A 12,936-nucleotide genomic window follows, 5' to 3' on the forward strand; every position below is an offset into this window, starting at 1 on the left:
TGGCTGGGCGGCGGCGGCGGCGGCGGCGGCGGCGGCGGCGGCGGCGCACGCCTTTAATCCCAGCACTTGGGAGGCAGAGGCAGGCGGATCACTGTGAGTTCGAGGCCAGCCTGGTCTACAAAGTGAGTCCAGGGCAGCCAAGGCTACACAGAAAGACCCTGTCTCAAAAAACAAAACAAAACAAAACAAAACAAAAACAACATTTACCAGTCTGATCATCAGTAAGCACATATTCACTATTTTTGCACAGTCCAATCGGGGGCATGGGTGCAGGCCAGAGGATTTATGGGATTTGGTTCTCTGCTTCTACCACGTGAGTTCCCAGGGCCAAATTCAAGGTATGTGGCTTGGTGGCAAGTGCCTCTTTACCCACGGCATCTTCTCACGAGCCCTGGACTAGGTGCCCTTATACCATTACGTAAGCAGCACTGCCATGCATCTTTCAGAACTGAACCTCTCTACCCAGTGAACAGCGGCTCTGTCTCCTCCTCCAGCCTTTAGCAAGCTCCATTCCAGGGGAGGAGGAACAAGGGTACCACACACTATGACAGACATGATTTAAAAAGAAGAAGAAGAAGAAGAAGAAGAAGAAGAAGAAGAAGAAGAAGAAGAAGAAGAAGAAGAAGAAGAAGACAAAAAGAAACAAACTCAGGAAGGAGGGGGATGCTGGGTGTGGTGGTTATCTGCCTAACCCCAACACCCTGGAGACTGAGGCAGAAGGATTACAGGCTCAGGGGCATCCTGGGCTACATAGCAAGCTGCCATCTCAAAAACAAATAAGCAAAAAAACAGAAGGAAAGGAGGAGGTGATTGTCATTAACCCTGCTTCTGCCTCTAAACCCATCAGCCTGCCTACTCCTTTCCCACACACCACTGTCCCCACAAAAGATCCAAGAGTCCACTGTGATGAAACAGGTCCCAGGCCCTAGCCTGTCCCTGAAGGAATACACACAAGTTGCTTTCCTCTGTGCCCAGCAGATTAAGATGCAATCAGAACGTAGAGTTGCTCTTACTAATCTCTTACCAAAAAAAAGTGCAAAAAAAGTGCAAAAAAAAAAAAAAAAAAAGCCCCTAGACAAAGACAGTAACAGCATTATAGACCATGGTTGATTTCTGCAAAACTTTGGGTCGAGTATATTCTAAAAAGGCCAGGCACCATAGGGTAAGGCTTGAGCACACATTTGGAATATTAATGGAGGTAGGTAGCAGCCTGGTGGGGATAAGGAAATGTAAAGAGAAGGAGGAGTCTGGCTGCTTTCTCTGTGCTTCCGGTTTCCCCCATGTGCAGAAGCCCGGGCCCTTGCCAACAGCAACACTTCCCTCCTTGCTCCTGGGCTATCAAAGGAACTCGGAGCTGGCTATAGGGCCATGCCTGTGTGTGCTTGCTGCTCCAGCAGCCCCACCCTGACCAAGAAGCAGCAGAACCGATAAGGAGCGAGCTGACACACCTCATTGGGCTGGTTCAGGTCCTGCAGGTGCAAGTCTTGAATGAGGTAATCCACAATGTGCAGGCTGTTGTTCTGAGCTGCGAAGTGTAGAGCATTCATGCCTTCCTAGGGAGGATTGGGGGGAAGGGGTAAGTACTTACCTCAGAACCCCAGAACCTCCCACCCTGTCACCGGTGAGGTGAGCGCTCAGGCTCCCATGGGACCTCCATACCTACCTGGCTTTTGGCTCTCTGGTCTGCTCCAGCTTTTACTAGCATGAGCATGATCTCGAAGCTACCAGACCAGGCTGCAAGGTGAATTACCGTCAAGCCGTGCTTCCCCGAGAAGAGAGGAGAGAGAGAGAGCCCATTATGCAAGGAACCACCAATTCTGTCTCAGCCAAATGAAAACCTAGATGATACTAGATTATTGAGAAATTAAGAATAAGTAATGCCGGGCGTGGTGGCGCACTCCTTTTTAATCCCAGCACTCGGGAGGCAGAGGCAGGTGGATTGCTGTGAGTTCGAGACCAGCCTGGTCTACAAAGTGAGTCCAGGACAGCCAAGGCTAACACAGAGAGCCCCTCTCTCAAAAAACAAACAAACAAAATAAGTGATGGGATAACAATTGAGTTGTAATCTGAATAAATTAATAAAATTGAAAAGAAACAAGTGGGTCTCCATCTGGAGGAAATAAACTGAAATGCTGCACTGCAGTCTACTAAAAAATCATAAATACATGTAACATCCCAAGCACAAGAATAATAACTATAGTAGAAAGATCTAAACTATAACAGGCACTCTCTTGATTTAGAGTTAAAAAAGGAAAAAAATAGAATATAAGTAAACCAATCAAACAAATGACACTTTCAAAACCCTTCCCATTAGCTAAAGAAATGGATCTCTAATATGTAAAGTGCTCTTACAAAGCATCAACAACAACAAAAGACAAACCATAGAAAGGAGCGCAGGTAAGAATGGTCTCCTAGGATATTAGGAAAAAAATACAAAATTTTACTCTGTAAACTAACTGGCAGTTTTATTTAAAATCAAAATACCTTCTTGGTCTCTTGGCCCAGGCCCCCTTTCTTGGTTCATGGTGCCTTTCTTGCTTTCTCTCCCCACCCCATCTCTCCTCTCATGGTCCAGGTCAGTCTGCCCACTATGTTCAGCCTAGACTCTTCCCTCTGCCTGCTTTTCCTCTTACATCTACAATTTAAAAAAAAAAATTCTCCACACTTTAAAAAAAAAATCACCCACCCCTGGGGCCCAAACTGTGCCTCTCTCTCTCTCTCTCTCTCTCTCTCTCTCTCTCTCTCACACACACACACACACACACACACACACACACACACACACACGGGTGTTAATTGTATCAATGAGAACTGGAAACTCTGTATCCATGGTCATAAATTGTTTCATAAATTGTGAAATAATTATATCACGCCATATCATCATAAGTAATGAGTTAAACCTTGAAAACACTTTCATGAACTTTGCTAAATAGGGAAAACAAGACACAATGTAGAATTCCACTTGATTTAATTTATTACCACTGTTGAGGTGCATGTGTACATGCATTATGTGTGTGTGTGTGTGTGTGTGTGTGTATGCAAGTGTGGATGCTGTGACACATTTGTAGAGGTCAGAGGATAATATCTGAGGCTCTGCTATGGGACCCAGTGGTTAAACTCAGGTTCTCAGACTTGACTGAGCCATCTTCCTGGCCTTAATTTAGTTTTCTTTTTTGGTTTTTCAAGACAGGGTTTCTCTGTATAGCCTTGGCTGTTCTGGGCTCATTTTATAGACCATGCTGGCCTTTAACTCACAGAGATCCTCCTGCCTCTGCCTCCTGAAGTGCTAGAATTATAGGTGTGTGCCACTGTGCCTCACCTTAATTTCGTTTTTACAAAAAGATTTATTATTTATACAGTATTCTGCCTGCATGTATGTTTGCATGTCAGAAGAGGGTACCAGATCTCATTATAGATGGTTATGAGCCATCATGTGGTTGCTTGGAACTGAACTCAGGACCTTTAGAAGAACTTAATTTCATTTTTATAAAAGATAAAGCAGACAAAAAAAACACACACACACACACACACACCACACACCCACACCACACACACCACACACACACACCACACACACACACACACACACCACACACACCACACACACACCACACACACACACACACACACACCACACACCCACACCACACACACCACACACACACACACCATACACACACACCACACACACACACCACACACACACCACACACACACCACACACACCCACACACACACCACACACACACCACACACACCACACACACACACACACACACACACACACACACACATCTGTCTCTAGGTAGACATCTGTAGGATGGTACACAGAAATACTAATCGAGATATTTTGATGCAGATAGGGTGATATGAGAGTGTGGAAGTAAACATACACTTCTCAGGCAGCTCAGTGAAGCCACTGGAAGGAAGAAGGGTATACCCAGAAAAGAAAGCAGAAAAGACAAGTTTCTAAAGGATTCCATTCCCACAGAAGCTATCCAAAACCTCCCACAGATGTCTGTGTACATGCGTGCATGCATAAAATAGTTAGACTGAGAGATTCACAGCTTCCTGACCCATGGGAAGGTTTATGCTGAGTTGTTAAATCATATGCTGCACCAGCAGAGAGAAACAAGGAAGGAAGGAAACAGCCAACAGGTAACACCGGCTGTTTCAAGAAGGTGACGTCAGGAGCCTAGAGGAAAGTGCTCTAGGTGCAAAGCTGCAGAGCTCACGGAGAAGCTGTGGAGAGCAGGAGCCCTGAGCTTGCTCTTTCAGAGTAGTCAGAACTGGCTCAGACTGCTCACTTCCTCCACTGCCAGGGGCCCTAATATTGCTCAGCATAGTTAACGCCCAGCTGCAGCTTCTTGTTCCAGATAATTTTTGGGGTTGCTTTGCCTTGTTTTTGTTTGTTTTGTTTTGTTTGTTTTTTAAGACACAAGTCTTACTATGAAGAGCAGACTGGCCTCAAGCTCACCGGCATTCCTGTCTCCGCCTCTCAAATCCTTATCTTTAGGGTCACACTTACCTTTTCTGTTTCCTTTATCCCTGTCAAAAAAAAAAAAAAAAAAAAAAGGAAGCCATAGCTTCTGCCCGGCCTTCCCACTGCATCATCTATGCCTCAGGTGATGATGATGATGATGGTTTTGATCCAGGACACGGGCTTGTTAGATGCACATCTCTGAATAAATAACCAAAAAATCAGGGTCTGAAGGATAAACCTGTTTTTGTTATGATCCCAAGTGGGATCGTGTGAGAGAACAGGTGATTTTAATCCACTAGAAGACAAACCACCGTGCGGGAGCTTGATTGTTGCCAGCTGAAAAGATCCCATGAACAGACTCTGGGAGGAGATATATAAATGAGCCCCAAACTGGAGGTGGGGGCCTTAGGAGACTTGGGATAGGTTTTTAAGAATATATTATATTAATTTATTCATATTACATCTCAATTGTTATCCTACCCTTAGTATCCTCCCATTCCTCCCTCCCTCCCATTTTCCCCTTACTCCCCTCCCCTATGACTGTGACTGAGGGGGACCTCCTCCCCCTGTATATGCTCATAGGATCTCGGATTTGGAATAGTTTTGGCTGTTCATCGCTCCACTTCGAGAGGCTCTTAGAGAGAACCGCTCGAGGGAAGGCTTCGGGGCTCTGGGCTCCTCCTGAGGTTCTGGGTTCCACTTACTTCAGGTTCCAGCAGAAGAAATCCTGCTGATAATGCCAGGAGAATTGTTCCTCAGAACTGAAATTCTTACGGTTTTGTTATTGTATTCTTTAATCCTCTTTTCCTATTGTTTCGGTTAGTCAGGTTATAAGGGATGTACTCTCGGTTAATAAGTTCATAATAAAAATATATTGGTTAACAAAATTGAGCCTACAAGGGTCTGTAGCCTTCTCCTATCTGTGGTGTGGGTAAGGCTCTGGGTGTTTCTTTGGCTACTCCAGATACCATGTTTATCTGCCCTTGTATTCTAAAGAGAGTGAAGGAGCAAGTCCCAGTTTGCTACTGGGTAATCTTAAATGCATGCCTCTTGACTAGGGGAATTTGCTTCCAGGGGGCATCTAGAAGTGTCTTGGGATATTTTTGATAGTCACAACTCAGAGGTAATATTGGCACCGAAGAAGGGCAGAGGCCAGGCATGCTGTTGAACCCCAACAAGAAGGATGTACGGTCCCAATTGCCAATGTGTCAGCAAGCACTTCTGTCTGCTGAGAAACCCTGCTCTAAAAGCGCATGGTCTATCCAACTTGTAGCTCAGCAGTCACTCAGAGACTCAGTGTGCTTTATATTCGAAATTCCAGTATAGGAAAGACTTGGCAATCTCTGCACTCCTTTTACAGCGAACCGTGATCTGTCACGAGTGCTTGAGATTCAGTTCAGTGTGTTAAAACCACAATTTTACCTCTTCGTTCAGGATCCCCTACTAATCGCTGCTCCACATTCGGCAGTCAGCGTCACACATGGTCCCGTTTGGGACAGGTGACCAATCACACAGTGATAGGCCTCACTTTTCCCTAAGAGATCCGTCCCAGTTTTGAAGCAAACGATCTTAGAAAACTCCTAGCTCTGATTGTAAAAACCTCAACGCTGGGAATCTGAGCGGCAGACAACTTGAGTTTCTGAAGCCACAAATTCCTACTGGAACTCTTGTTCCTTTGAGACAGAGAATCACTTGCTGTGTGCTGACAGAAATCGCCCCGGCGGACCCTCCTCATCACAAAGCCTTCTGCTGCGGAGTTGGCAAGCTCAAGCCCATGACATCGGTGACATTCAAGTCACATGCTTTTCAAAGTCTAAAATGCTGGAAAGTCACTGGTGTGCTGTCCCAGTGACTGGTCTGGTGATAGGTGAGGTGATAATATCCCCCAGGACCCTCCAGAGAAGCCCACTCAAGGCAAATGTCTGCCTTTATCTTCTGAGCGTCGTACCTGGGAGTTTTGTCCATCCTGAATTGAGAGCCTCCTTTCAGTTAGCTTATCTCAAAGCTCATGGGCGCCACCCCTCTTCGTCCTTAGTGGCTGAGCCTTGCATCTGACCTTTGAGGGGTCCTAGTCAATCCCAGTGTTTACCTTCGTTTATGAGTTCCACAGCAGGACTGTGCCTCATGCCGTTATATCAAGTACAATCAGCTACGGTGGTTTTGAATCATGGATTTGGATGTTTGTTTGTTTGTGTTGTGTGTGTTGATATCTGCAGGTGTGGCATGTAGAGACCAGAAGTCAATGTCAGGTGTCTTCCTCATTTGCTTTCCACCTTAGGTTTGTTATTTATTTGTTTGTTTGTTTGTTTGTTTATAGACAGGGCCTCACCATGTAGCCCTGCTCTGCAGAGTATAGGTTCAGCTAAGATGGAGCAGGTGTCTTCCACTCTGTCTCTCCCACGAAAAGTAACTAAGCTCTCTGGATAAAAGCCAGCCAGGGGCCTGGAGAGATGGCTCAGTGGTTGGGAGCACTGACTGCTCTTCCGGAGGTCCTGAATTCGGTTCCCAGCAACCACGTGGTGGCTCACGGCCATCTGTAATGTGATCTGATGCATACTGTATACATAATAAATAAATCTTAAAAAAAAAAAAAGCCAGCCAGGACTCTGCAAAGTGAATGGTAACAGGCAGAATTGGGGGAGGTCAACCCGAACTGAGTGCTAACGATGCTGAGGGGCTTCCCTGTGCTTTTCTTGAAGACTCAAGGTAGTTCCAACTCTACACCAGGACATAAGACCAAAAAGGACAGAAGGAAGCCTCTGAAAAAGAGAAGGTGGCAGAATCCTTGCCGAGTCACTCTCTTTGTCCTCCGCATCTTGGGGGATCTGGGACACGGTGTGTGTGTAGAAGGACACAGAATTGTGGACAACAAGAAGCATTTGTGAACACTCCTGGACTGTGCCCTGCTCTGTACGTGGGCTGACTCTTAACATTGTGACAACAGTTTGGGGAACTGAACTCTGGTGAAGACTATTGCCCGGGCTCAGACTGGCTCTGGGGACGGATCTAAACAGCACTGCAAAACTTTTGGAAACTGGAGTGACATTATAAAAACCTGGTGCAAAGGACCCACCATCCATCTCAACCCATTTCTGCTCTAAAGTCAACTCAAGATGGACCACTGTCCTAATTGTAACACACCGTGGCGGCTCCTCAGGGACCCTCCCTTGAGAAAAGAGCACTAATCTATCCATGAGGCCACAGTGAGCTAGTCATCTCCTAAAGATCTAATCAGTGCCGTGGCTCCAGGCATTATATCCATTCCATGAACCACAGGGGACATGCTGAAACCATAGCAACACCCAAACTAAATGGAAACATAAGGCTATAAAACGTTTAGAAGAAAAATATGAAAAAATTGCCATGGTTAGGCAAATCACCCCTGCACATACATAATTCTAGTATCAGGACTCATTTATAAAAATAGGAACATTACGCTAGGCATGGTGGCACCTGCCTTTAATACCAGCACTCACAAAGCAGAGAGAGGCAGGAAGATCATCTGGTTTTTATAGTGAGTTCCAGGTCAGTCAACATCATATGAAGAGAATTTGTCTTAAAACAAAGTAAACACCAAAGATTTTATTTCATCAAAAACAAAACAAAAACAACAACAACAACAAAATCTGCTCTGTCTACAAAGTATACACCTCACATTGGACCTGTTCTCAGAGTACATACTGAACTATAAAAACTTCACAATTAAAGAATAGTTTAAGGGCCAGGCATGGTGGCTCATGCCTTTAATTCCAGCACTGGGAGGCAGAGGCAGGTGGATCTCTGTGAGTTCGAGGTTAGCCTGGTCTACGAAGTGGGTCTAGGACAGCCAAGGCTACACAGAGAAACCCTGTCTCAAAAAACAAAACAACAACAACAAAAAATAGTTTAAAAGAAAATAAAAGAATAATCAAAATCGGTTCTTAGAAATCTTCAAATGATCTGGCTGGGCATGCAGCTTGACTGTGGAGGGCTCAGCAGAAAGTCCTGGTTCCTGTCTCCAGCACTGAGAAAATCTGAGCAGATTTCACTAAAGATGAAACGTAAAAGGTAACGGGTGAAAAACTACCTAAGGTCATTGTTAGAGGAGGAGCACGAATCAAGGCGGTGAGATGCCTACATTCTGAGCAGAGTGGCTAGAAGTGAGGGAGGAAACACCAGGCAATAGCAGGTGGCCATGAAGGTGCAAAGCAAAACTGGCCTCCTGCATTGCTGATGAAGATGAAACAATCGGCTCTCACATATGCACTGTTGACCCTGCAATCTCATTATGCCAAAGAGAAGAAAAGTTACACTTGCAGAAATGTGCAAGAATATTTACAGTGGCTTGACATGTGTGTATGTGTGTGAAACACATACATGTGGAGGCCCAAGGTGGATTGCTGATATTTTCCTTTATAGCAGTCAACATTATATTTTTTTAGACAGGCTCTCCCAGGGACGTGGAGCTCACCATTTTGGCTGTGCTGGAGAGTAGGGAGGCAACAGGATCCACCCATCTTTGTGACTCCTGTGCCCAACACTGCTGTTACAAGTGTGTACAGCCACGCCTGGCATCTTGTGTGGGTGCTGGGCACGCAACTTGAGGTGTTCACGATTATGCAGCAGATATCTTATCCACTGAGCCATCTCCCCAGCACCGGAATCTTTACTTATAATTACAAACTGGAAATGATCCTCAAGTCCTTCAAATGGTAAATAGATAAACTGGGCTACACCCATACACAAAAATACTGCCCAGTTAAAAGGCAGAGCATTTAGAAAAGCTGTGTCTGCAATGCTTCCCCGAGTGACAGTAGCCAGCCTCAAAGATGATATGTCGTATGTTTTCACATAGATGCCAGTCTCAAGAAGACAAAACCATAGAGCTCAGTGGTTGCTGGGGTGGGACAGCTTTGAATACAAAGGCAACACTTTTGCTTGTTGTTGGTTCTCTGTCTGTCTCTGTCTCTGTCTCTGTCTCTGTCTCTGTCTCTCTCTCTCTCATGCTGGAGACTGCACTCACAGCCTTATGCATCCTAAACACACTACTGTACTCCAAGGCCCTTTGCCCTACCCTTTTAAGGTAGCGGTGGTTATATAAATCCGTATGCCCATCAAAAATCAGTACTGTACTTTAAGAAGGAAGTTAACCGGAAAGTATGTTAGTCTCTAAATTAAAATAAAACAAAAAGGACATTGTAAGACTTTTTCTTTTTTTCTTTTCTTTCTCTCTTTCTCTCTTTTTTTGAGACAGGGTTTCTCTGTGTAGCCTTGACTGTCCTGGACTCACTTTGTAGACCAGGCTGGCCTCAAACTCACAGCAATCCGCCTGCCTCTGCCTTCCTGAGTGCTGGGATTAAAGGCGTGCGCCACCACGCCCAGCTCTGTAAAAAGTTTTCAATGACAAAATATAAACATATCTGGGTAATTATGACTCTTGCTAACTGATATGCAAAAATAACCAAGCCAGAATTCGCCTACCTAAAGAACATGCCCTTTAATGACCACAGCTGGCGGCCGGCTAGCAAAGCCAGCTGCTTCAACAACTGAGATCCAAAGCGGCCGGCTAGCAAAGCCAGCTGCTTCAACGACTGAGATCAAGTTCAAGGCTTGCCTGGAATCACACAGTGAGTGCAAGCCCCATCTGAGCCACTTAATAAGACCCTGTCTCAAAATAAAGTTTTTTTGTTTGTTGCAAAGTCTTCCATTCAATCAGTAGCCATGCCGCTCCCTAATAAAAACATGGCTGTTGGTACAATTAATTTCACTCGGGAAGTTAGAGTGCAGTCCGTGGTAATAGATTCTGGGTTGTTACACAACAGTCCACTTGCTTACCAATACCATGACAGTAGACCAGAGAGATCTGGCCTCTGTGGTGACACACAGAAAATTCCCAGTGGTATCAAAGCCACACTTTGTCTACGATTGCCCACAAAGCCAGGAGAATGACTAACAGGCATAAACTGACGCCTCTTACCATCCAAATGTTTACTCCCAGGCCCTGGGAGATGTAAAGATAAAACAGCACTGAACCGTCCCTCCTGGAAGCCCAGTCCAGAGAGAAAACAAAAGGGCTCAATGAGTGTCACTGAATGGTATAAAGCTGTGAACCAAGGAGTAGGGTCCCACTGTGAAAGAACTGAGCTAGCTCCTCTGACCACAGGTGTGCTGTGGCCCAGACATGCCTGCAGCCATGCAACACATGTGCACACTGATTACAAAAAAAAAAAAAAAAAAAAAAAGAGCCATGATCTACGTGGTTAATTAAGAACCCAGAGCTTTATAACGAGTAGAGCTGTCACTATCTTCTGCGACAGAGATGATCAATGTCTTTCTGGCCAGCTTCCTTGTGCCGTGATGAAGGAGGAGGTGAGGACAGGAGCCCTTGGGGTAGGTTTGCCATCTTGGCAAGACAGACAAACTGGTTTGTAGCTAACAGCACAGTTGCTGAAATCAGAAAAGTTTGGTTCAAAGCTGCCTCAAGTCTTTCCTAATATAATTTTGAGGGATATAATCTTTAATCACTCTATGTGAATCTCTTTTTTGTTTGTTTGTTTTGGGGTTTTGGGTTTTTTGAGACAGGGTTTCTCTTTGTAGCCTTTGCTCTCCCGGGACTCACTATGTAGAAGAGGCTGGCATCAATCTCACAGAGATCCGCCTGCCTCTGCCTCCCTGAGTGTTGGGATTAAAGGCGTGCTCCACCATGCCTGACTTAAATTGGGTATTGTACTAGTAGTTTTTCCATAGGATTAGAAGGGGGATGGTGCTTCTTCTTCCTCGGGAAAACATCAAATGGCGATGCAGTGGGAGGGCCAGAGGACCCTGGGCAGTGGCTTCCGTGGAGGATTCAACAGCAGTCTTAGGGATGACATCCCGATACCCATGCCTGGCACAGAATATGTATTTGATGTGTTTTATTTAGAATTAGAGTGCACAGGGCAAAGTCATGATATAAAGTCCATGGAGCTGTTTAGTTCCATCTTTCGTGAATCAAACCACAATGTGGACCATCTTTGTCAACGAAAGCTAGTGCCATAAGGTCAATACAGGAAAAGAAGTAAGAATCTAAGCCTTAAAGGTAACAAGTGGACAATTCAGTTACCAAGCACAGAGAGCATACTCTCGCGACCTTTCCACTAATGCACACTGCCGGTTGATGTCAGTCTACCCACTGAAGGCCAGCTTACCTTGTCGGCAACATCCACCCTGGCTTTGTGACTCAGTAAGAAATCCACCGCAGATAAATTATTCCTCCCCACTGCAAAGTGCAGGGCTGTGCGGCTCATCTGGGGGAACAGAATTTGCGTCCTTTGGTTATCTGATTCTTTTTTGTTTTGTTTTGTTTACATATACAGACATATTTGTGAGGCAGGAACTATTGAATGGAAGGGAAAGAAGGGAAGGAATGAGGAGAAAGGAAGAAAGGAAGGAAGGAGAGAGAAAGAAGGGGGAAGGAAGACAGAGGGAAAGAAAGAGAGAAGAGAGGGGGAAGTTAGAGAGTGGGGAAGGGGAGGGAAAGCAAGCTACTGAAATCTTATACTTTAAAAAAAAAAATGATGCCTGGTCATGAACAGACCACTCTTGTTTCACACAAGTAATTACATAAACACAAGAACGGTTTAAAATGAATATTTTATTGTCTTGCTTGCCAAACTGGTGGTGCTTAACAATACGCAAGCCATCTTGACATCTGTCTGCAGCCTAGAGTTTATTCTATCGTGTCAGACTTGGGCTCTATGCTTCCTCCATAGACTTTATTTGCATTAGAATGTAATAGGACCATACATTTAAAAAAAATATGTATCAACCCGGGTTTTAAAGAGCCCTGCAGCTAACCACAACAGCAAGTTGCTATAAACAAGATTAAACAGCTGCCATTAGAAAGAACACTACAAAAGCATTAGCTAGATGGTGGGTCATTTGCCTGGTATGTGTGAGGCCCTGGCCTTGATCCCCAGGCCGCCATCTAGGACCAAGTTCAGGCCCAAACCCTGCTGGAGGGCTTCCTAGCCCACCCACAGACTCTGTACAGATGTCCTAAAGACCCTGGGCACTTCCTTCAGTAAAATGAAGAAAAGAGGGAGGGAGACCGGGGTGGGGGTGTGGGGGTGTAGGGGTGGGGGGAGACGGCGGCGGGGGTGAGGGATGACACACAAGGGTATCCTTGTGTCTGGATTCCATACATGTGCCCACCCATGTGAACACTTACTCACATGCAGATGTGAACACATATTCACGAACACACACAAACATGCAAATGTCTGGGGAAATGGGTCAGTGGTAGGTTGCCTCGCATGTGTGAGGAGGCTGTGGGTTAAAAACCAGCTACTTTGTGTAGAAATTTTTAAACTGTTTTAAATGCATATGAGAGACTGTATTTCCTTCTAGTTAGAAAAATGGTTACTGCTTTACTTACTAAAAAATAAATCTCCATGCTTATAATAATTTTAAAAGATAAATATATGTAATTTAGC

At 45.1% G+C, this 12,936-nt stretch overlaps 1 protein-coding gene across 2 annotated transcripts in view; it reads right to left on the reverse strand.

The window, feature by feature from the left end:
- Ankdd1b (ankyrin repeat and death domain containing 1B) overlaps positions 1-12,936 on the reverse strand; it is a 58,572-nt gene that overhangs the window by 39,156 nt on the left and 6,480 nt on the right. For both annotated transcript variants that reach the window (XM_051172373.1, XM_051172371.1), the window contains exons 3-5: positions 11,650-11,748; positions 1,664-1,762; positions 1,449-1,553 (exon numbers count right to left, since the gene is read on the reverse strand). In XM_051172373.1, the coding sequence (XP_051028330.1) occupies positions 1,449-1,553; positions 1,664-1,762; positions 11,650-11,748 (303 nt within the window). The remainder of the gene's footprint in view (positions 1-1,448; positions 1,554-1,663; positions 1,763-11,649; positions 11,749-12,936) is intronic.

Source organism: Acomys russatus, chromosome 30 (assembly GCF_903995435.1).
Source record: "Acomys russatus chromosome 30, mAcoRus1.1, whole genome shotgun sequence".
NCBI classification, from domain to species: domain Eukaryota; kingdom Metazoa; phylum Chordata; class Mammalia; order Rodentia; family Muridae; genus Acomys; species Acomys russatus.